Source organism: Chelon labrosus (genome assembly GCF_963514085.1).
Source record: "Chelon labrosus genome assembly, chromosome: 1".
Taxonomy (NCBI): domain Eukaryota; kingdom Metazoa; phylum Chordata; class Actinopteri; order Mugiliformes; family Mugilidae; genus Chelon; species Chelon labrosus.
Window position 1 is genome coordinate 1,688,323 of NC_140337.1, and position 23,381 is coordinate 1,711,703.

Here is a 23,381-nt window from a genome sequence, read left to right on the forward strand (position 1 = left end):
TGAAAATATATGGGTTTGTTTCGCTGCATGATATCGCTGCATAGTATTTTCTATTCGTACAGCGTCCTTGAACTGTGCATTTACCCTTCTGCAAATTTATAAAAAGTAATGTTTCGCTTTTATTTTGTAGGCACTTTTGCACAACATACGGTGTTTTACGGACCAAATCCCGCTAACTTAACGGTGTTTGTTCAACGTGCTCTCGGAAGGGAAGGGAAGCAAGAAAAGTTATAATGGAGGTAAATAACAAATGCATTGATAACACCTTACTGATCATTACTGAAAACGTGCACTGAGTAGAGGGTTTGACTCAGCGTTAATTTGGCATGACATTAAGGGCGACAGGAGCGTGTTGTTAGCCTGGCTGAGCTAGCAGTGCTTCTCTTGTTCCGTCAACGGGATCAGAGTCCATGCAAAGTGATGAATGAACTTTACACCGTGTTGTAGGTCCAAATAAAACTTTACTACGCACCTTATGTAAACTTTGAGTTATTTGTGTTTACTGGTTTTCATGCCACCGTTCTGATGTCATTTGCACAAACACAGACAAGAATCAATGCAAATATTGCACCAATGTCATGTAATTAAGCTGGATTTTGGAGTTTATTTCTGTCTTTCTTCCTCAGCCTCAGAAGAAGTTGATCAATTCAGTGGACAGCTGTGTGGACGAGGCTCAGTCTGACCTGGACAGCCTGAGGGGCAAAGTGGCCCTGCTGTCTGGGGGAGGGTCGGGACACGAGCCGGCACACGGAGGTAGGAGTTTTATGTTTTGAAAAGAATCACAGAGCATGTTTAAATATGTCTGATTTCTCACAGTTTACTCCCTGTCCCCTGTGTCTTCAGGTTATATCGGTGCTGGTATGCTGTCAGCAGCTGTGGCAGGTGGAGTGTTTGCATCTCCGCCTCCTGCCAGCATCCTGGCCGCCATCCTATCCTTGCATAGTGCAGGTAATATATGTATACAGTACATCTGGAAAGTATTCACAGCACTTCACTTTTTCCACCTTTTGTTTTGTTACAGCTTGATTCCAAAATAGATTAAATTCATTTTTTACCTCAAATTTCTGCATACAACACCCCGTAATGACAACGAGAATTTTTGTTTTGAGGTTTTTGCAGATTTATTAAAAATAAGAAAAATAAGAAATCACATGTACATAAGTATTCACAGCCTTTGCCATGAAGCTCAAATTGAGCTCAGGTACATCCTGTTTCCACTGATCATCCTTGAGATGTTTCTACAGCTTAATTCGCCTTTGGCTAAGCCCCGCCCCCCTTAGTTACTGTTGCTACGTCCGACATTCTCTTCTGGGCTGTGGTTTTCTGGTTATCTATAAGGCTCTGGTATCAACATGGCTTATGCTGTGACAGCTCTTCCTGCTGAACTTTTGTCAAACTTTTATAAAGCAGCAAATAAAGTGTCCGATAGAAGTAGGCAAAAGGGGCTGCAATATGCGTTCTAAGGCTATATTCAGGACATACAAGTGAAACGCAACGAACAACAAGGCATCCAAATAGAGGCAAAAGCATACCGGTCACAGTCAAAAAAATTAACCACCGCATATCCTATTAATCGAGACGGAGGCTGGGACTGACAATATCAAGGAGCAACATTGTTCATGCAAAGCTGGGTACGTCTCTATTCACTTCTATAATCGTTATTACGAAGCAAACGGACTAACGTTACGCACGTATAACGTTGTATTTCTTCAGCGTGTGCTAGCGTATCAACAACTATGCAACTTAAGCTGTAACGGTGATGTTTTGGTTAGCTCCACAGGGTTTTGCGCGCACATCATTGGGCTTATCCATACCCTGGATATATACCGACAGTATAGCCTGCCGAGACCGAAAATATGAGACGCCTGCGTTAAAGTCAATGGAGCGCTGTGGAAAAAGTGTCGGACCCCTGTGGGAGCTCTCTTGGCTGTGATTGGTCAATCTACATTCTAGGGTGTGGCTTAGCCAAAGGTGAATTGGAGTCCACCTGTGGTAAATTCAGCTGATTGGACATGATCTGGAAAGGCACACATCAGTCTGTTTAAGGTCTGTTAGGGATTGATGTTTTTACCCGCCACAGAATGAGCTGGTCTGAGTGCAGCTCCCTCACAAGGTCCCCCAGTTGACAGTGCATGTCAGAGCACAAACCAAGCAGGAAGTCAAAGGAATTATCTGTAGACCTCCGAGACAGGATTGTCTTGAGGCACAAATCTGGGAAAGGGTACAGGAAGATTTCTTCTGCTTTAAAGGTCCCAATGAGCACAGTGGCCTCCATCATCCACAAATGGAAGAAGTTTGGAACCACCAAGGCTCTTCCTAGAGCTGGCCGGCCATCTAAACTGAGCGATCAGGGGAGAAGGGGACTAGGGAGGTGACCAAGAACCCGATGGTCACTCTGTTAGAGTTCCAGCATTTTTCTGTGGAGAGAGGAGAACCGTCCAGAAGGACAACCATCTCCGCAGCAATCCACCAATTAGGCCTGTATGCTAGAGCGGCCAAACAGAAGCCGCTCCTTAGTAAAAGGCACATGGCAGCCTGCCTGGAATTTGCCAAAGGGCACCTGAAGCACTCTCAGACCATGAGGAACAAAATATTCTGGTCTGATGAGACAAAGATTGAACTCTTTGGCGTGGATACCAGGCGTCATGTTTGGAGGAAACCAGGCACCGCTCATCACCAGGCCAATACCATCCCTACAGTGAAGCATGGTGGTGGCAGCATCATGCTGTGGGGATGTTTTTCAGCTGCAGGAACTGGGAGACTAGTCAGGATAGAGGGAAAGATGAATGTAGCAATGTACAGAGACATCCTGGATGAAAACTTGCTCCAGAGCGCTCTTGGCCTTGTTAATTGTCCCTTATTAATTATTGAATGACAACGTTCTTCGTCCCTCAGGAGCCTCCGGGGTCCTTCTCATTGTGAAGAACTACACCGGAGACCGCCTCAACTTTGGACTGGCTGCAGAGCAGGCCCGTAACCATGGCGTCTCCGTTGACATGGTGATAGTGGCCGAGGACTGTGCCTTCGACCAACCCAGCAAGGCCGGTAGAAGAGGCCTGTGCGGCACCATCTTCATACACAAGGTGCACAAACGCAACTTTATGTTGGTTATGATTGATTTGACTAGGAAATGGAAGTTAGATTATCTTTCTTCAGAGCTTTCAATCTCATCTCTGCTTAGTCATTAGTAACTAAGCTGGCTTTGAGCAAACTCCATCTGCAGAGGAAGGCCGTAAAATGCAGTTAAAAGCTTCAGAAAACTCTTATCATGTCCTATATCTTATCTTGAGAACTGTAAATACACTTCAGTGTGTTCCCTTTTTAGAATTATTTCATCAAACAAAATCTTCCTTATATAGTATCCAAACCACGGTAAATGTTATGAGGCAATTTATTAATTTATTATTATTACATTTTTTGCAGATCCAAAATAGGAAAATGAGGCTCTGAATTAAAAAAGGAACAATAATCAAAACAAGAACTACACATTAATAGTGACAGATGAATGATATTTGAGAATTTAGTGAACGTAGCTGCTTCTTTTGCATAAGATTTATCTTATAGAAGTCAGTTTAGTGTATTGTCAGGGTTCCAAAGACACCTGAGCTTGATTATGTGGATGTTGCTTTTTTAAATAAAAGTCTTTAAACATCTGGTTGCTCTTCATGGCAGCTGGCAGGTGCCTTGGCAGAAGAAGGCTGCTCATTGGACCAGATTGTTTCCAAGGTGACAGAGGTTTTGAAGGGGATCGGTGAGTCTTTTTTTGTTTTGTTTTGTTTTTTTTATCTGCTAAGATGCTTTTCATAAAAATCCATTTCGCTGATTCTCGTATTCCAGGTACGCTCGGTATGAGTCTGTCTCCATGCAGTGTTCCAGGCTGTCTGCCTTCATTTGATCTGCTGCCAGGAGACATGGAGCTGGGACTGGGTGAGGGACGATGAGAGGAGGATGGAGGAGGAGAGCAGGTGTTATTGTTGAGAGTGAGAACATGTCCAGGGCTGTAGACAGTTTATATCTTGAAGCAAACTCACCTGAAACTACACATGCGTGTATTCATACTTTAAGGAAACAACTCAATAGCACCCCTCTAGTGGTGGCTTGTTGCTCTCATGGTTCAAACGTGAGAAATAACATGGAAAAGCAGGTGAAGCAAACTCCACATGAAATGAAGTAAATTTAAAGGGACATTTCTCTCAAATGGCACAAAATATGTTACTCATACTCCCTGATATATAGTGTTGTGTGATTAAATACTCTGAAGGTCAATTTCAGCATCTTGTCTTTGCAGAAACAACATACAGGTAGCTTGGTGCATTTTGCTGTTAAACTTTCTAAATATATGGAAATGTGTTTTCCACCCATCCTTTAGGAATTCATGGTGAACCTGGAATCAAGAGGTCAAAGGTGGGTCAGTTTTAAAGCATCTTAAAGGTATAATTTACAGTACTACTTTAAAGTTTTTAAAAGTAAGAACATTCTGGCTTCATTGCTTCACATTGATTGAAAACAGATGAACAGATGAACTCTAATTTATAATCCTAAAGGTGCACTTACTTTTCACCTAACAGATATGTAATTTTAGCTAATTTTCCTGAATATACAAATATACCACTGTGACTATAGAAATTTAGATTTATTTTTTATTTTTAAGTGGCACTGTAAATGTTGAGTGATCTGTTTATCTTGTCACTCAGGTGGCCTCTGCCGATGAGGTGGTGAAGACCATGATAGATCATATGACAAATCCAAACAGCCAATCGCATCTGCCACTGAAATCAGGTCCTCTAATTATAATATTGTTTTATTATTTAGATTTTGAGTTGAGCTGCTTTTTATTTAACTTTATTGTTTTGCACAGGAGATACGGTGGTTGTGTGTGTGAACAACCTGGGGGCTCTGTCCTGCCTGGAGATGGCCGTGGTTACTAGATCTGCCGTCGTCTGCCTGGGTGAGCAGAGTGTGCGGGTTTGACTTTCTTGTCTGTGTTTGTGGGTTTACAACATAGACTGTAAATAAATATGAACAGTGCGTCTCCACTTCACAAATGGCAGTCATCATGATGTCACATTGTGTTTCTAATTACGAACTAAAACGAAATTTATCAGAAAAAATGACATGCATTGGTATTATGTTAACAACCTAAAATGAGACAAACTATCCTTAAAAACAAAAAGTAATAATAATAATTATTTGATGTGTATTTTAGTGTTTTAGTTTGGCCCAAGTCCCATCCACTAACATGGAGGGGGTGGAGCTTATGACCTATACTGCAGCCAGACACCAGGGGGAGCTCTACTTGCTTTAGCTTCACTTTTAAGGAGCTGTTCTGTCGTCCGTCTTTATACAGTTTATGGTTTACATTCATTAAACTTTAAGCTTGGGACCTGAAGAGATAAGTGCTTACATGTAGTTACATTACCACCACCTTGTGCTTCGGAGTGTGGACAATAGAGTAAATTCTAACCCCAAAAGTGTGTGCTGCTAACTGACTATACCTAGCTAGCTAAACAAATATGTATTTATATCTATATTTTATTATGAGTATTAATTAACTCAAAGGATAAATATTTTCTACAGTTTTATTATTTATGTGGAATTGTTTCGTCAGTTTTTCCAATAATTTGCACGTTTGTATCCGTAGTAGCCGTAAATATGTCATATGTCCCCCTTCAATGTGATTGGTGGTTTCCATGGTTGCTTACAGAAAGCCGTGGGGCAGTGGTTGCCAGGGTGATGACCGGGTCGTTCATGACTTCACTGGAGATGGCGGGAGTGTCGCTGAGTCTGATGAAGGTCGACACAGAAATGCTGAGATTGTTTGGTAAGAGTTCAAGGTTGCTGGTTTGTCTTTTAAACACTTTTGAGGACACTTTTGTTGGCTAATAGCCGAACTCTAACGTAATAGGAATATTGTTTTGGGTCAGTATGGTCAAATATGAACATTGACCTATATCTCAGATTTGGGGTATGGACAGGTTAGCCTAGCTAGAAATGCTGTACAATGAAGACTTTATTATTTCGATTAAACTGTGGAGATAAAACAAACATTTTGTTCGCCAGTTTAGGTTAAGCTAGTTTTAGCCATCAGACGCATATTAACCTTCCCTACACCATCCAGACGCTAAGACTACTGCCCCCGCCTGGCCAAACCTCAGCAGTGCATGCGTGAGTGGACGCAGCTACATCACACAGCCTCCGGTCATGAGCACACGGCCACAGGACGGTGCACACTCTGAAGGTTAGTGTCTTTATGTTGTTAATAAATGCCACACAAATTGCCTCAATCGTGAAATTGTCTGGATAAAGTAATCTGTAATCTATACATTGTTCAGGTAAATTTTTTTTCATTTATTTTAATACAGCCATCTAGTGGCCATTAGAGGAGCTGCAGCATGATTTAACAGTTTATGGGGGTTGCCACTTGTTGTTCTCCGTGATCCTTTGCCCATTTTTAAGGAGAACATGAAGAAGAACAGTCATGTCAAGTAATTTGTGGTTATTATATACACAAAAAATAACGCCCTAACGAATGTCCTCGTTTTGTTTTTGCCAGGTCCCCTGAGTGACGTGATGCGTAAAGTGTTAGAGAAAGTTTGTTCCACTCTGTTGGAAAAGCAGGAGGAACTCAACTCCTTGGACCGTGCTTCTGGGGACGGAGACTGCGGTAACACTCATGCGCAGGCTGCTAGAGGTAGGAAACTGTGTTGTAGTATCAGCAGCAGCACAAATGACTATCTTCTGAGATTTTTTAAAACACTCTTTCAGCTATCCAGGGGTGGCTCCAGGATCACGTGGTACCTGGCTGCCCTGGGCAACTGCTGTTGGTCCTTGCCGGATTGGTGCAGGAGAAAATGGGCGGGTCTTCAGGAGCGGTGGGTTCGCTGTATGAAGTTACAGCCAGTGCTATCTTTACTTACACAAGTACACAAACTCATCCTCTTTACCTTTCAGTTGTACAGTCTGTTCCTCACCTCAGCGGCTGGTCATTTGTCCGAGGGGCGGAGCAATGCTGCAGCCTGGGCTGGTGCAATGCATGCTGGGATGCAAGCCATGAGAAGGTGCAGGGCTATTTGACACTGTCTTTGTTGGTGTTGCCGAATGGATTTCTTCCCTCCCACAGCTTTGAGTCGTATCACATGATCTCTAGGAGGACGTCACAGTTGAATCATCCAACAGTAAATGACAAATTCTCTCCACAAGGTCCATTTATGTCCTGGAGCTTTTGATCACATGAAAAAGTCATTTGGCTAGATTCAATTATGTGGACTAGTTCGAAAATTTGATATTTTTATAACTACCTGATTGTGATTTGAAGCTTTTCTTTTTTTATTGTATTGTAAATATGTTAATTATATTGTAAGTATTATATTTTGAGGCTTTTTCTGTTTAAGTCTCACCAAGCCAAAGGTCGGCAGTTACGTGTATAGACTGTATAAAGATGGACGACAGAACAGCTCCTCAAAAATGAAGCCGAATCAAGTAGAGCTCCCCCTGGTGTCTGGCTGCAGTATAGGTCATAAGCTCCACCTCCTCCGTGTTAGTGGATGGGAAACCAAAATACACGTAAAATAATTATAATGCTGATGCATTTTCCATTTCTGATAAGTTTCGTTTATTTAGTCTGTTGCTTACTTGCAACACATGGAGTTCCATCCCTCCTCAGGCTAAACAACTATTAACTGTTGTGAATATTAATACCTAAAAGTGCAATCTTGTGTCATCCAGATATGGCGGCGCCGACACCGGAGATAGAACAATGGTGAGAAAGAGATATTTTATGTAATTTAAATGTACTGATTTAATTATGTTTCCAGTCTTCTGCAATGAAATCATTTTCTCAGGTCTGTTTATACCTCTCACCCTGTAGTTGGATTCCTTGTGTCCAGCAGTGGATGAGCTGATGAAGTTGACCACAGCCCCACCTAGTGGACAGATGACTATTCTACAGACTGCTGTGGAGGTAGAGTAATATTCATATGCCTACAGTGCCACCAGGTGGACATTTTTAACTGCTTGCAGTGATTCACAAATGTCTCCAGATTCTCTAAAAAATGTTTCTCCACTCTATGACTGCCCAGAGAGCAGCTGTTGGGGCAGAGGGGACCCGTAACCTCACAGCGAGAGCTGGTCGAGCCAGCTACATCGCAGCTGACCGGGTCACCCTTCCCGACCCCGGCGCTGTGGCCGTAGCAGCCATCTTGAAAGCTGTCCTGGAGGTGCTAGAGGGGCAGAAGTGAGGCAGCAGCCAGGATATTAGCAGGATTGATAGGATTTTCTGCTATCACAAGAAAATAACATGATTACATGTTCACTACTTAACGAATCGTTTTTTGCACTCTAATTTTGACACAGTACATGCAGGAAATACTCTAACAAGTCTAAAACCTGGTAGTATGCTTCGGTAAATTGTCAGCAGAAAATGTTCCACTCATGATCTAAAACAAGCAACAAAAACACAGATATTGTGTTTCAAATCGGATTAAGCATTTAAGATCTAATTTTCTCCAATAGAGAGGAACGGATAACAAGAATATATAATTTAATAACGGGATTATCTGATCATAACATGACTCTGGCTGTAAGGAAACTATCAAAAAAACGCCTCCAGATATATCCCTGCAAAGTTCCAGAAAAAACAAGAATGGGAATCCCCAAGACTAAAATCATACAGATGGAGAAGGATATTAAAGGTATTAACTGGGACAATATTCTGCAAATGGATGATGTTGATATATGTTGTAATTCATTGACTGATAGCTTGACAAGGGTGGCGGAGAAATACACTGTGAAAATGAAACATTCACAGAGGAAGACACGCCTACCCTGGTTAAACAGTGAGATCTTCCTACTTATGAAAAAAAGAGATCTCGCCCTCAAAACAGCTCTGTCAAGTGGACGGTCCACTGATCTCCTTATTTACAAAGGACTTAGAAATAAAGTGACAATGGCTTTAAGAAAGGCAAAAGCTTCCTATTTCTCTCAGTTAATAGAGAAGGCTAAAGGCAATTCTGCATCCCTTTGGAAGCATTTAAATAAACTAACAAATAAAGAACCCAAGCATAATAAGATAAAATGGTTCATGACTTGGTATGATTTCAGATGTATTGTACATTTTATTGTATTATGTAGTTTTGATGTCTTTCTTCTTGCTTTCTTTTTTCTTTTAAAAGCCTAACTAGGGACGGGAGTTGGAAACTAGCATTAGCTATAATCTCTGTATGCAGAACATCAGTCACATTGACTTGTTTGTAACGAGTGGAAGTGTTACTATGTTAACCTGCATTGTCCCTATCAAATAAACTAAAAAAAAAAAAAAAAAAGAACTCGTGATTTTTTTATAGTGCTTGAATACACGACTAAATCATGACTCGAATATCCCCACACAGAAAAATAAATATGCAGATTTATGTACTATACTATATATTTTTTTTTAAATATACAATATCTAGGCAACACTGTCAATAAATAATATTTGATACTTGTATGTGACTGCAGGGTGCACTGAGACATTCCTTGTTAACTGAAAATTGTAATCAATCATTTTGCAGTTGACCCTATTTTGGCTTTCTGATTGTTCAGCCCAGAGCTCATAGACAAGATCGCTAATGTTAGCAACTGTGCTTACATTGGTTTTTCACCAATTTTCAGTTTTTAATGTATGATTATTTCCTCCACTTGTTAACTGTACATTCTTGAAGAATCAAAGTCTCAGTTACTAAGTTTTAATGCTTAGTCTACAGGTTTTCAATGTTTTTCCATGGGAATCAGCAGCCGCTATTGTTAGTCTAACCTGGCAACAGTAAGTCAGGACTTGACAGAGAGCAGGGAGCCCTCTGATTGGTGTCCGGCAGACCAATCGGAAGGCCAACTTACATCATGAATTTAAAATTATGACTGAAGTTGTGTCATTAAAGGAGTACTGTAAGGGCCAAAAAGTTGGTAAAACAAAATTTAGTAATCATAACAGACGAGTCAAAGATGTAAAAGAAAAAAAGCTACATTTCCCATAAGCAAGTGAAATGCATTTTTTATTAGACACAACTTGCAGGGTGCCCCTTTAATTGTCTAACTGTTTTTACATCTCTTAAATGTCCGTGTAGAAAATACTGTAAATACACTCACTTGTCAAAGCATTAAGTAGACTCGATTAAACAAATACATTTTACATTTGATTGTGACAATTCTCAGTTGACGTTAACAGTGTCAGAAAGGTGGTAATGGATGATCAGTTTGGAGGATGTGGTTTGTGGTGCTGTTGAATTGAATTGAATTAAAAGTGTTTCTGTTATTTAGCCTAACCCACTCACTTAAATGGAGTTGCCAAAATAACAGGAACATGTTGATACAACACAATGCAATTAGTAGTACTAATTGTACTTAGTACTACAAACCACAGCAACCACAATGAAAATACAGTTCAACGGCTCTTTCGGTTATTTAAAACCAATGCTGAATGCTAGAACCTTCACAAAGAGAAGATGTAATGCACCGCTGTTATATTAGAATGTTTCACTGGTGTACCTAATGAACTGGCAAGTGAGTGTAGATTACATCCACTCATTCAGCAGTGTTGACTACTCTGACTAATAAACTATTATATCCAGTGTTACGTTTGCATGTATTTATTTTTACATATTCATGTGTATTTTGATCCACTGTCTCATGGGCACTTTAGCAGAACCTGTCACACATCCATTCAGTCAATGGTTTTATAGTTTTACATGTGGTTTTCACCTAAAACATGCAACTCTCCTCCTCTTCCTTTTATTACTTTCATTTCAGTCTCTACCTTTTTTTTCTACCAGCCCTTCATCAACTTCCTGGTACGCACGAAGCGTTGCATGTTAAGGCTTTCAACACACCCACACTTACACAGATAAACCCGCTGTGTTGGAAGCACTCTCTTTCAGTTTGGGTGGCACCACTGCGCTGAGAGCACGGCAAAGGTAAACCACTTCTTGTTGCATTCTGTGTGAATGTTCTCTGTGATAACACATGGAACTCTGGTATCAGCTGACCCTCTCAGATCTGAAAAAAATCAGTTGTGTTTTTATTATTGTGAAATATTCGCACCAGCGTTTGTGAAGAGAGTGATAGTAGTAGAGTAGTAGTAGTATTTAAACCCCATTTATTTTATTCAGTTTTAAACACCAAAACTACCCTGAAGCCTCACATCTTTTCCAGCTACCCAGCGTCTAGTACATTGACCTGAATGAAAAGTGACACCTGCTGTTGTTGGTGAATGATTAACCAACCAAAACCATAACAAACTGTAGCGCTTGTTAAATGCAAAGTTTCAGGTTTATCTGACCACAGAATCAAGTAGCAAAGAAGGAATGTAAGTTATTACTGCAGCCACTACGCAGTTTAGCCAGAAGACCAGACTCTAGATGTTTCTTTGTGGTTGGGTTTAGAGGAGTTGCTATCAACAACTCTAAATGTGCCAAAGCAAAAGTTTTGGGGAAATAGGCTCATCCATGTTCTTCCTGAGAGTTCTGAGGAAAACGATACCAGTCTGTCTGTGCATCTACGTGTACGTTAGAGACTGGAGTTAGCTTAGAGACTGGTGCTAGCTTAGCTGTAATTAAAGGTAAAAAATATTTTCGAGGTTTTTTATACACTTTAGTGTTTGTGTGTACTAAATGAAGGAGATTTAACAATTATGTAAGGATTTTTTCTTTGATGTCACTCATAGTTTTCTTGTTTTTGAAGCTGGATCTGAGGTAGACGGCTAGCAACTTGTGAGGACACCCACATCCTTAATTATAAATTACTTCAAATCTTGCTATAATTTAAACGGATGAGTTATTTGAAAAATAAATAAATAAACTCCCCTGTACAGTTATTATTAGAATGGAGAAATTACAAAAGATACCACTATTAAGTCAATACATTAACTAAGAATTACAACTGTGACAGGCAGACAGCTAGCAACCTGTGAGGACACACACAGTCACTCAAAGCGGCCGCACAGTAGGCGGTAAACATGTTTATTTCTGCTGTTAAGTTGGATGTTTTAACATGGAAAACTTTGGGGACTGATTCGCTTCCGATGCCAGCCTTAAGTGGTCATTTGAGGAACTGCAATTTAAGGCACACATATTTTTTTCCGGCTGTTTTCAAGCTAACTGCTTAGCTCCTTCAGACTAACCGTTTTCTTGAGTTTTGAGTCTTCTTTTAGCAAAAATAATACTCGTAACGCCCAAAATCTTGAACTTCATCCTTAACAGTATTCAAACACATCTGTATAGAGTGTAATTTTGTTTGTACATATATACAGTTTAAGTTAAACCAGGAACAAAATAAAGATTTTATGGATCAGGATATGTGTTCATCAACATTACAAGTTACTAGTCTCTGTAAATGAAATTGCTTGGTCTATAAATGTAAAGGAGTCAGCGACAGATAAATGAGTAATAACTATTGGCTTCTCAAACTGGTTCGGCCATAACACAAAAGAGGAATTTGTTGTTTTAACCTTGTAGTCGTTCAGCACCTTCCTCCCTTTTCCTTATGTGTGATCCACAGCGTTGGAAGTTTTTGCTTTAAAAATGATTAATTCATCAGAATCGTCTGTTTAAACTTTCCGTACAGAGACAAATCAATTCAGTCCAGTTGAGGAAAAATGAAAACATATTAGGTCATTGAGGTCATGTCCAAATTAAACCTTTTCAGAGTCAAAAACAGAGGATGTCAAGTCAATACACAGGATAGAAAGATTAAAAAAATATATAGTATTGGTGTTTTTGGGTAACATGGTAAGACTTATGGGCACCTTTCCTTGCCACCGTCGCCTTCAGGCTTGCTCTGGGGGTTTTAGGCTGGGTTTTTGTAAAGCGTCTTGAGACGATTTGTATTGTTATTGACGCTATATAAATAAAATTGAATTGAAATTGAACTTAGGCATCATGTTGTGATTGCAGAAACATGACATAGAGTAGGTTTGATTCATTTAAAAGCTTATCAGTCATCTGTTCCTGCATTTTGTCCTGTTAATTATTCTTTAAAAGTAAAGCGACTGGTTATCTGGTAAATGTTTCCCAGTTGCTCTACTTCCTACACATTGAACTCACTCTTGTGTCTAAGGACCCCTGCACCCGTACTTTAGCGCCACGTTAATAAATATAAACTACAGTCAATACACTTACTCACTGTGATGAACATTTATTCCGAGCTTAACCCTTCAGCAGGCCATCATTTACCGTATTGTTCTCTTTTTTCCCTCAAACGCGTTCAAACAGGAAATGTCTGCTTGCCTTTCTCAGCCACCTGTTAACTAGCAGAAACACCCAAATCAAGGCTCTGGTTACTGTGGTGACACCTTATCAACGATGCCAGGAAGCTGATGTACATTTGTCAAACTGCTGATATGTTAGATTTTACTGTGCTACATTCATACGTCTTTCTTTTGTTTTTGTCCCCTGTATTTCGTTTCTTACGAAAAGTTTGTACGAAAAACCAAGGCAGATTTATTTCATTTGAATGACGGCGTTATTAAAGTTTTTGTGTCTTTATGTGTCTCAGATGGAGTTTGCCTGCAGTCATGTTGTATGTAATTGGAGGCCGAATGCAGCAGGTGAATAATTCATATTAGATTTACAGTTGCACCTCCTGATTCGGTGGATGAGAGTTGGTGTGAGTTCGCTTGTGTTAACTAAATGGTTTCTCTTTCTGCAATTCACAGGTGTTTCTTTTGTCACAAATGAGTACGACAACTCAGCTATTATTAAACAACAAGGAGGTAATTTTTTTTTTCACACACACCTGCATTAGCACAGAATTCATAAAGGTCAACGTCTCTAAAATGTTGTTTTTCTGTCTTGGGTGTTCTCAAGAGTATTGCAGTGAAATAACAGGAAAGCATATTAAGTGCTAACGTTTGAGTGTGTGTGTGTGTGTGTGTGTGGGCATGCTTGCAAAAAGTGAGACATGTAGGAGATGCTGCAGATAGTAGCAGTTCAACAAGGGAAACTCCACAAAAGGCAGCCAGATACATTTGATTATACAAGAACAAAGCTGTACTTAAACCATAATAAAAAAGTGACAGTAAAGAAGATAAAGATAAAAATCTGTCCATTTCTGTTCTTTGCTTTTTAGCATCTGTCTCAATAAAAAAGGGATTATTCAATTCAATTCAATTTTATTTATATAGCATAGTATAGAAGAAAGAAATATTCGACATGTCAGGCAATGATCATTAAAATATGACAGACTTTCACAAATAATAGTCATAATAGTTAGAACTTAACTCTTCATTAAAAGCAGCCAGTTTACAATTGAATAAAAATAAGTATGTTTTTTTTATAATTAGTTAAATAATTAAATAACAATGTAAAATCAAATGATAAATAATTGAATATATATATATATGTGTGTGTCATCCTCAAGCTCGGGTCATTTAGCTCAAATAGTGTATATATATAAATGTGTGTGTGTGTGTGTATATATATATATATATATATACACACTATTTGAGCTAAATGATATTGTAGTCAGTTCAGACGAAGCAACAGTTTTAAACATCTATTTAAACTGATTTTGAAACATGACACGTCTCTCTTGCTTCTTCAGATCCACCTCCTCCACCGCTGCCTCCTCGTCGCTTGAGGAACCCTCGGCCTCGCTCTCTTCCTCCCCCTTGTCTCCCCTCCTTAAAGCCTCCTCTTACTCCTCTCAGCCTCCCTCCTCCGGTCCCTCCCAGACGTGAGTTTTGTCCACTCTTTGTCCCACCTCTCACTCTCTCTCTCACTTGGTTCTGTTTGCCTTTTTAATTCCTTCACCATGTTTCATCAGTTGACAAGCTGGAAGGAGAAAGCAAGGTGACAGCCAATGTCAATGTCGTCTCCCTTGGTGTTGGGAAGCTGGTCGACATCAGCCAAGGTTAAAGGATGCACACAAACACACTTTGTTCCATCATGTGTTTGGTTTTTATATCATGTTTCTTTCTCTCCTTCTCTGACCAGACTCAGGCATGGAGAGTTTTCAAAGCCCAGTAATTTGTTGGAAATGTAGTGCTGCCTTGTCATGTCTGAGTTCTATACAGCAAACCGTAAGTGGTGTTTCTCCCCAAAACTGATTCGTTTCGACTTTTTATGGATTATGAATGACCCCCTTTTTTGCAGGTATGGCAGTGTGAGTTCTGCGGATGTGAAAACAGCGTATCCAACTGTGAGAACATAGTGTGCATTGGTCAGCGTACAGGTGTGCGCAGTGACGACGTTTACCTGCCAAAGCAAAGCGGAGACGACTACCAGAACTTGGAGGACACGCTAGTCGTTTTCTGCGTGGACATTTCTGGCAGCATGAGTGTCACTACAGAGGTGTGTGTTTTGGAAAAGCGGTCATGGAAGACGTATTCCAATTTCTCGGTTACATAAAAGTACACATATATATTAATGTAAAAATGCTCCACTTCAAGTAAAATTCCTTTATTAAATGTCCAATACGCAGATTACAGGAATCGCACCTACAAGTATTTATTCAGCAGATTGTCCAGCGGCTCCAAACCTATTGGTCTCATTTCCTCCGCAATGAATCAGAATGGTCATGAGATGATTTTCCAACAACTGACTTCTTGTGTACCTCCTTATGCACTGCGCAACTAAATAACTTCGATCAGTCCTTAGCTCGCAAATTGTGACATGTTTGAGTTTCACAATTGATTATCAAGCATCTTGTGTAAACAACTTCCTGTGTCATAACCCCCATTTGAAGGCAGCAATTAACATTAAATTTTGACAATATACCCCAGCTAAACACTGCTTTTAGTAAGGGCTAAGATTTGAAATAAACTACAACTTTAACTCTTTAACTATTTCTTTGTTTATGCATTGGCGTTTTTAAAAAAGTTTTTAAAAAAGAGACACTGTAAGATTGGAAATGACCAAAATACCATGTGCTTGTCTTTAGCAGTGACAGATACCATGGCTAAATAATGCTTCATAATTCTGCAACAGATCTACAAAGAGCATACCTTGTAGTGAACATGGGGCTAATCAAATTGTTTTGGCGGGCTTTATTTGGTGATCAACCGAAGTCTGACTGCGGTGTAGTCATTTATGTCATGTGATCTCCATTAAGCAGTCTACAGCAAAATGGCTGCAGCTGGAGAAGTGAGGTGTCCCAGCAGATCTTTGCCAGAGAATAATAATCAGTTCCCAATGACGATGAAGTTCATCTGTGCTTCCAGGCTAACCACGTAGCCTAGTTTGCATAGTTTGTTGCTGTGACTAATTGTTGCAGAGGTTTTTTTTTTTCTCTGTCACAACAGTTACTGTTATTGAAAAAGAGAGGAGACCTCAAAGTAGATGGGATCCGTGACTGTTGAACTGACTGTGGTAAAAGATGTGTGCATTTATGTGTAGGCTACGTGACTACTGCATAGACTATAAAGATGGATGACAGAACAGCTCCTCATAAGTGAAGCCAAAGCAAGTAGAGCTCCCCCTAGTGTCTGGCTGCAGTATAGGTCATAAGCTCTCTTGACTGGGGAATTAAAAAAAAAAATCACAAAAATTGTGAGAACATTGTGCACTACCACCTTAAATGAAAATAATATCAGTGTGATATTCATTACGTTTGCTCTGCTTTAGGTTCCGTCACCCAGCGGCTCTCCAGCACACATATCCAGACTAGTGGTAAATCTGTCATAAGATCTGCTGTGATGTGCTAGTGAATGAATTCAGATCTATTCGGCTGACTGTAATGTTTACATGGTGGGCATGTAAAGACTTTTTTTAAATGCTTTCCCAGGGTATCCAGGACGCTCTCCAGAGGGCACTATCGTCCATGCTGAAGGAGTCCCCTCGCAGGAGAGTGGCACTGGTGACATTCAACGATGAGGTATGGGGGTAATAATAATGATGATTCTTTTCGGCTACTGTTTTTTAAATTTAATAAATAATTTAATTTAATTGTATGTAGAGAAAATGTATACTAAATGATGTCATTGATAAAGATAAATTACACCTTATGTTACCAGAGCACTAACCACAACACAGAAGACAGAACTTTTAAAAGGCACATGAATAGAGCAAACGAACCAAACCATTATCAACTGTACAACTGGACCTTCATAAAGTATGTTGTTGTCCTTTGAGGATGTCACATTATTAACTTCCCATGTCTTGCAGCTCTAATATGGACACACCCGACATGTCGTGCTACAGCAAAACAAAAAAAAAAGACACAACTTCCTGTTTACCATGATAGATTCACATGCTGTGTTTTTGCAGCAGATGGTTTCCTCTGAAGAAAGGGGGACATGCTGCAATGTTTTCAACTACACAAAAACTTTATTAGTTTTACTCGGTTTTTAAATATGTCATTGAGTTCTTCATTTTTGTGCAATTACATTTGAAATGCAGAAGAGGTATGGCCATGCTTTGGACATAAAACCTCAGCATTCTCTAAACCATTCTGCTTGTCTTACAGGTTGTAATTTATGGTGATGGAACACAAACTCCTGTCACTCTCAGGGATTGGTCGTTGTTTGACTACGACCATATATGGCAACAAGGCGTGGCTTACAGCATCCCGCATTGTATCGCTGAAACCTACGGTCAACTTACACAGCGAGTCAAAGAGTAAGTGGTGTATGCTTGTGAGTGTACGCAATGGTGACAAATAGTCTTGTGTAGGTAAAATAAAATTGTTTTGTGTGTATTTCTTCATTTCCAGCCTCATAGAACACGGAGCGACATGTCTCGGCCCTGCAGCGTTAGCCTCGGTTGCTATGGCGTCAAGGTACCCCGGGTCAAAGGTCAGCGAGTGCAATTGAAAAATTTGCTTTCCTGCTCAGTTAAGAATATTGATGCCGCTTTACTAACATTTCTGAGCGATTTTCAATGGAAGCCTGCAATATGAAGCAACAAGTTGCTGTTCAACACTTGCTACTTGAGATATGAGACTTGAAAGCTGAGCTGGCATCTTCTTTTTTTGTTGCTTCCTTCACCTTCTCCCGTGTTACATTTACAGTCTAGACCCGTTCCAAGTGACGCTGGAGTGACGCTCCAACAGACAACCGGCGACAATGGCACCGGTTGAGTTAAAACTTTTGGCATCTGTGGTGTGAACGCACCATAATATGGCAACAGGTGAAGCAAATGCAGCAGAAAAGGTCGAAGGCAGCTCAACTTTTATCTTGCACGTCTTACCCGACAAGTAGCAACAAGTGCTGGACATCAGTTTCGGCTTCTATTGAAAATGGGTTGTAGCTTGTCGCTCTCTCACTGCTAGTGTGAACGCATCGTAACACTTAGCAGGCTAATGACAGGTTGACTTAATGCACGAAATTCAGTGGAATAAGGAAATGAGGGCATCGTTGGGAATATCAGTATTTTAGAACCCACATTCTCATTTGGAGGCAGAAAAATAGTTGTGTGGTTTCGTCTTGTGGTTCCCTAACTACAGTGTGACTCTTTCCAAAAGGTCGCAAGATAAATCTGAGAGGTTGTGAGATGATTTTGTGGAGAGAAAGTTCTCTTGTCCTTAAGCAATAATATAAACTGGGCTAGGGTAGCAGAAATGTGTCTCTGGTGTAAGCATTTCTGCACCTTTAGTAACATTTGAAGTCATTTTCTGCTGCTGTGTTTTGCAGGTCATTTTATGTACAGACGGCAGAGCCAACATTGGACTTGGCGAGATGGAGCAAACCCCTTCTCTGTCCTCTTCGTCTCGTACTCCATATTTCTATAGACAGCTAGCTCTAAAGGCTGTGGAGAGTGGGTGAGGACACGACACACATGTTGGAAACACATGTTACTAATTACATCCCTGCTTAAATGTGTGTAACTTTGCAATATAAAAAAATTGCACTTTCTTTCCTTTTTAGAGTCATAATATCTGTAATGACATTTGAAGGGACAGACTGTTCCTTGGCTGACATTGGCAGACTGGCTGATGCTACTGGAGGACGGGTGAGACACGCGTTTGGGGAGGGACAGAGCAATGAAACATCCTTCTCAGAAAGAACTAAACATCACTCAAATAAAATTCTTTAGTGAGGTGTGCTAGGTGTTACAAGCAGCCTAAGAAACATTGTGATGCAGGGCCTTCTCACTTTGTATGAACAGAGAGATGTTGGCTACGCAGCTGCTTAGCCACAACTGACTCCATTGCAAAAAAAAATAGCATGTTGCCAATCACAATATATACCTGCTGTATTATATATGATAGACAACTTTTACTAAAAACAATGTATAAGGTATCAATAAAGTCAATTTTAATATTGTAATATGTGGATGAAGCAGAGATCTAGATATAGGGTTCATTTGTAGGATGATGTGTGTCATGAGTGTTTTTTATATGTGAATGGGTCATGACACAGCTAGTTCATGTCATTCCTTTAAGCCTTGCGCTTAAAAGAAAAAAGCAGCTGTAAGTGAATAAAAAATAGTTAATCGCTTTTGTTTGTTGATGATTATGGTAATTTGTGGTTAAAGTAGTTAAATTACACTATAAAAACAAGACTGTTACCTTAAATTTACAAAAAAAGGTGCCCCTGCTCCTCGTAGTCATTTTTTCCATTGTACCTTAGTGCTGTCTGTTACTGTGTGGACATACAGTAGCATGGCGTGATACAGTATAGCCAACAAATGACATAAAATGAAAATGTTACAGTTACTAATAATGCACTATAGGTAGCTACATAAATAATAAATAAGTTGTCCCACAACAGCGTTTATTTAAACTTCATAAAACAGATTTCATAAACGTTCCCTCCCTCTACTGTACAGGTGAACATCGTCAGCATCGGCACCGTGGCAACAGAGATCGAGTCAGTCTCCGTCGACAACGTCCTAGCAACGGGGGTCAAGGCAACCCTGCTTGCTGCTGAAGGAGTGTGAGTGATGACTGAAAAGATGACGACGATAAACCTGCCAATGATGAGAATGAGGACTGATCCGTGGCTATGTGACCAGACCAGACCTTAATGATGACCAAGACAGGACATAGCTGCTATAGCGGCAGGGCTAGACAGTGTAAAAATACTTAGATTGAAAATAGAATAAAATAAGTTAAAATTAATTACTGCAAAATTGGGGCTAAGAATTGTCCAACGCATTATTAAAAATTGGAAGGATAGTAGGGAACCAGAAATGTGATTGGAAATAAATCCTGATTGATGGTGATCGGCGATCACTTAAACGTTTGGTGAAATGAAATCGAAGGAAAACAACAGTAGAACTCAGGGCTATGTTTAATAGTGAAAGTAAGAGCATTTCCATACATACAATGAGAAGAACTCAAGGGATTGGTGCTGAACAGCTGTGTAGCCTTAAGAAAACCACTAATCAGTGAGGCTAACTGGAGAAAAGGCTTCAATTTGTTAAGGAGCATAAAGGTTGGACTCTGGAGCAATGGAAGAAGGTCATGTGGTCTGATGAGTCCAGATTTACGTAAGAAGAGAGACAGATGAAGTGATGCACCCATCATGCCTAGTCCCTACTACAACTACTACCACACTACTTTTACTACCATTTTTAATGTTCTCTCTTTCCCTGCAGATATTTTCCCTATGAGGAAGAAAACAGTCACAAATTAGTGAGAGACATAGGCAACGTAACAAAGGGGATGGAGTTCACCTTCCAGTTTGCTGTAAGACCAGATTACATGGAAGGTAAGGCTGTTGTTATCCTTCCTAACTCAGAAATAAACTCTAAAGGTACTGTGTACTACACCAGTGTGTGTGTTTGACAGTTTTCCTCCAGAAGGACACTCTTCCTTTCCAACTTCAGCTGAGCTTCAAGACCAGAGACCAACAAAGAGTCACTCGAATCATCACTGAACAGCGACCAGTAACCACCAGCAGGTAAAAAGCTGCTGCAGTATTTGCTTACTCAAAGTAATGTGATAATATCACAGACAAAAATGACCAGTGAGTATTTTTCTCTCCTTCTGTGCGGCTCAAGTCGGGTCATTGCTGGAACGCTCAACCTGGCCGTGCTCGGTGTTCACTGCGCTCAGCTCTGTGCCAGTTTAACCATGGAAGGTCGCGTACAGGAAGCACAGAAGCAGCTGAATGCTCAACAAGACCTGCTCCAACAAGTCAGGTAGGAGTTTCTGAGAACCAGGTAGAGTGTAGATGGTCTGAAGTAAAGCAAAAAATATAAGGCACAGAGATACAGAAGATACAGAAGCTGAGAATATACATCGCTCAGCTCCACAATCAAACCACCAAACGATTTAAGTGAATAACTTTATCTCATCTCATTACAATGTAACAAAACCTGGGTCCTGGCATTTATGTGCTTGTCACCTTGTCCATTTTTCCTGCTTCTAGCATCAACTTTGAGGACAAAATATTGATATATCCCGTCCCCTGACAGGTCCCATGATAACCAGATAATCAGTGTTAGTCACTGGACCAGTCAGTGATAATGTTGGCTGATCAGTGTATGCTACATGCTAAGCTAAGTGTGTGGGTGTGTACCTTCTCTTTCTGCATCATAGTAAATTGAGGCCGATCCAAAGGGAAGAGAGCATCTATGGCAACTGGATGGAAACCATGACAACAATCTGTGATGGCATTGCCACTGACTCTCCGGTAACCACACATAATGCATTCATATGTTAGTTTGATGATGTTTTGTCAAATTTATCTGATTTATACATCTTATTGCATGCTTTTCTTTCCTGCTTTTGAGCAGCGTGTTTAAAAAAAAACACAGATGTGAAATTAAATTAGGGCAAATAAAGGAAAAGGTCAATGCAAAAGAAAAAAGGAATGCAAGCAAACTTAAAATACCTGTCACAAACCCTAGCCTGCTGTGTAAATACAGCATGGCTTCCCTCTAGTGGCTTGGAGAAGGATTGTGCTTAAACATAGATTATGGCTCATACAGATATGAAGCTTAGCATAGCATAAAAGTCAAAAGGTAAAACAATCCTTGTCCCAGCCAGTCCCTCTCGAGCTCACTGACTAAGATGCTTAACCCGTTGTATTGATCATCTCATAAAGTAAACGTATTTAATTCAGTGATGAAATACTGCAGAGATGGGACTGGGTCAGTGTCAGACGTCACTCCTTAGACACCGATTTCTAAAACTTGTTTCCCCTGCAGACTCTCTCTGATGAAGCAGCTAAGGTGGTGTACCAGATGAGGAGAGCCTGCAGTGTCGGCAACGACTACAGCAACACCATTCAGACTGAGAAGAAGCCTCAAAGGAAGAAAAAGTCTGCACTGAAAGCAATGTAAAAAGAAAAAATAACTCGAAAGTGAAATTTGGTGCAAGTATTCTGGCTGCGCAGAAAGACCAAGATTGGTTGCTACAAGTTTGATCAGTGATTTAAAGGTTAACACAAGATTTACAGAAATTCGTCTACGACAGGCTCAGAAAATATTTAAAAGACAACATTATAAACAGACAAACAGCACGTGTAATTCACACACTGTAGTAACATACAGTATTCAAATAGCCTTAACTTCTGCACTTTATTGTTGTTTTAGATTTAATTCAGTTTTTTTTTTTTAACAATTCATCTCCAAACTATAACCTAAGAAGACAAAGAGAAAACACGTCTTTACAAATTTTGCTGAATTGATTAAAAATAAAAATGAAAATTTGTCATTTACAGAAAAACATTATTCCACAGTGCCTCTGTGGTAGCCCTCTGTGGTCTCTACAAGGGTGTAGATGCATAGTTAAAAGGCAAATTTCATCAGTTTACAACATAATAACCAGTGCAAAAAATGAGGGAAAGTCAGTGTCAGGTTTTAAACAGTCCATCAAAAAGCGATCAGAACTACAGTCCGTCAACAACAGGGAAGACAAACTGACGGTATCATACCAGAACAGTCCAAGATGGACATACTCCGCCCAGATCATAGCAGAGAGATTCCAACAGATTATTCTGTACTGTATTACATTCCTGTTTTATAGGAATTCACAAAATGGAACTGGTCTATTTGTTACATGTCAAATAAAATCATTTCTTTACAACACAGTTGTGTGTCTGAATCGTTTACAGCTCACATTTACAATCACTAAGGAATATATTCTTTATTTGGAAGGTTCCTTATCCATTTGGATAAGTTGATCATGTACCCAAACATCTCTCGACCCGTCTTTATAACCGTGAGGTCCGTTTGAGGTTTGGATATTGTGGCAGCAATGATTAATCCTTAGGATGACTATATAGATTTTTATCTTGTAATACAGAAGTGGAACACCCCCGATGTTGCAAAGAATATTTACTCAAGCAGCTGACTTGTACAAATTTGAAATACTTGTACTTCTGCTTCTCTACATTTCCTAGAAACATAGCTGTTACTGCGCTGTGTATATATATCAGTATAGGCGTGTCTTGCATAAAGAATATTCTATAAAATATGTTAGATTAGAACTGGTACCAGACTAAATTCTTGGATTTATGACCA

At 39.9% G+C, this 23,381-nt stretch overlaps 2 protein-coding genes across 5 annotated transcripts; both read left to right on the forward strand.

The window, feature by feature from the left end:
• The first annotated feature begins 161 nt into the window (after window positions 1-161).
• Window positions 162-9,300, forward strand: tkfc (triokinase/FMN cyclase). 3 transcript variants are annotated; one of them, XR_014699010.1, is made up of 17 exons: window positions 162-239; window positions 627-753; window positions 844-948; window positions 2,896-3,083; window positions 3,673-3,751; window positions 3,838-3,927; window positions 4,370-4,404; window positions 4,695-4,779; window positions 4,859-4,948; window positions 5,705-5,821; window positions 6,119-6,238; window positions 6,554-6,691; window positions 6,766-6,872; window positions 6,952-7,058; window positions 7,726-7,759; window positions 7,842-7,960; window positions 8,079-8,216. XR_014699010.1 is itself a non-coding variant. In XM_084542827.1 (17 exons), the coding sequence occupies exons 1-17, from the start codon at window positions 234-236 to the stop codon at window positions 8,235-8,237; spliced, it is 1,680 nt and encodes a 559-aa protein (XP_084398953.1). In that variant the 5' UTR covers window positions 162-233; the 3' UTR covers window positions 8,238-9,300. The 3 variants fall into 3 exon arrangements, 2 of the variants coding, with proteins under 2 accessions (XP_084398953.1, XP_084398954.1); XM_084542827.1 differs by having other exon boundaries at window positions 7,868-7,960; window positions 8,079-9,300; XM_084542828.1 differs by lacking the exon at window positions 8,079-8,216 and having other exon boundaries at window positions 6,766-7,058.
• A 248-nt stretch (window positions 9,301-9,548) lies between these two features.
• On the forward strand, window positions 9,549-23,342 carry LOC311493563 (circularly permutated Ras protein 1). 2 transcript variants are annotated; one of them, XM_084552281.1, is made up of 19 exons: window positions 9,549-10,946; window positions 13,525-13,576; window positions 13,685-13,741; window positions 14,572-14,703; window positions 14,794-14,880; window positions 14,964-15,049; window positions 15,123-15,320; window positions 16,593-16,637; window positions 16,753-16,842; window positions 17,434-17,585; window positions 17,680-17,761; window positions 18,599-18,726; window positions 18,833-18,917; window positions 19,737-19,843; window positions 20,508-20,620; window positions 20,701-20,812; window positions 20,913-21,053; window positions 21,454-21,547; window positions 22,065-23,342. In XM_084552281.1, exons 2-19 carry the CDS (start codon window positions 13,525-13,527, stop codon window positions 22,197-22,199), a joined length of 1,896 nt encoding a protein of 631 aa, XP_084408407.1. In that variant the 5' UTR covers window positions 9,549-10,946; the 3' UTR covers window positions 22,200-23,342. The 2 variants fall into 2 exon arrangements, with proteins under 2 accessions (XP_084408407.1, XP_084408406.1); XM_084552280.1 differs by lacking the exon at window positions 9,549-10,946 and having other exon boundaries at window positions 12,656-13,576.
• The last annotated feature ends 39 nt before the right edge of the window (window positions 23,343-23,381 follow it).

What these genes read in the sequence shown, in the direction of transcription:
- tkfc (XM_084542827.1), top strand. An exon ending in CCTATCCTTGCATAGTGCAG is followed by an intron (nt 949 to 2,895) that starts GTAATATATGTA and finishes TTCGTCCCTCAG; the next exon opens with GAGCCTCCGGGGTCCTTCTC. An exon ending in GGACGGTGCACACTCTGAAG is followed by an intron (nt 6,239 to 6,553) that starts GTTAGTGTCTTT and finishes TGTTTTTGCCAG; the next exon opens with GTCCCCTGAGTGACGTGATG.
- LOC311493563 (XM_084552280.1), top strand. Translation starts at nt 13,483, where the DNA reads ATGACGGCGTTATTAAAGTTTTTGTGTCTTTATGTGTCTCAGATGGAG. An exon ending in CTTACACAGCGAGTCAAAGA is followed by an intron (nt 17,586 to 17,679) that starts GTAAGTGGTGTA and finishes CTTCATTTCCAG; the next exon opens with CCTCATAGAACACGGAGCGA. An exon ending in CTAAAGGCTGTGGAGAGTGG is followed by an intron (nt 18,727 to 18,832) that starts GTGAGGACACGA and finishes TTTCCTTTTTAG; the next exon opens with AGTCATAATATCTGTAATGA.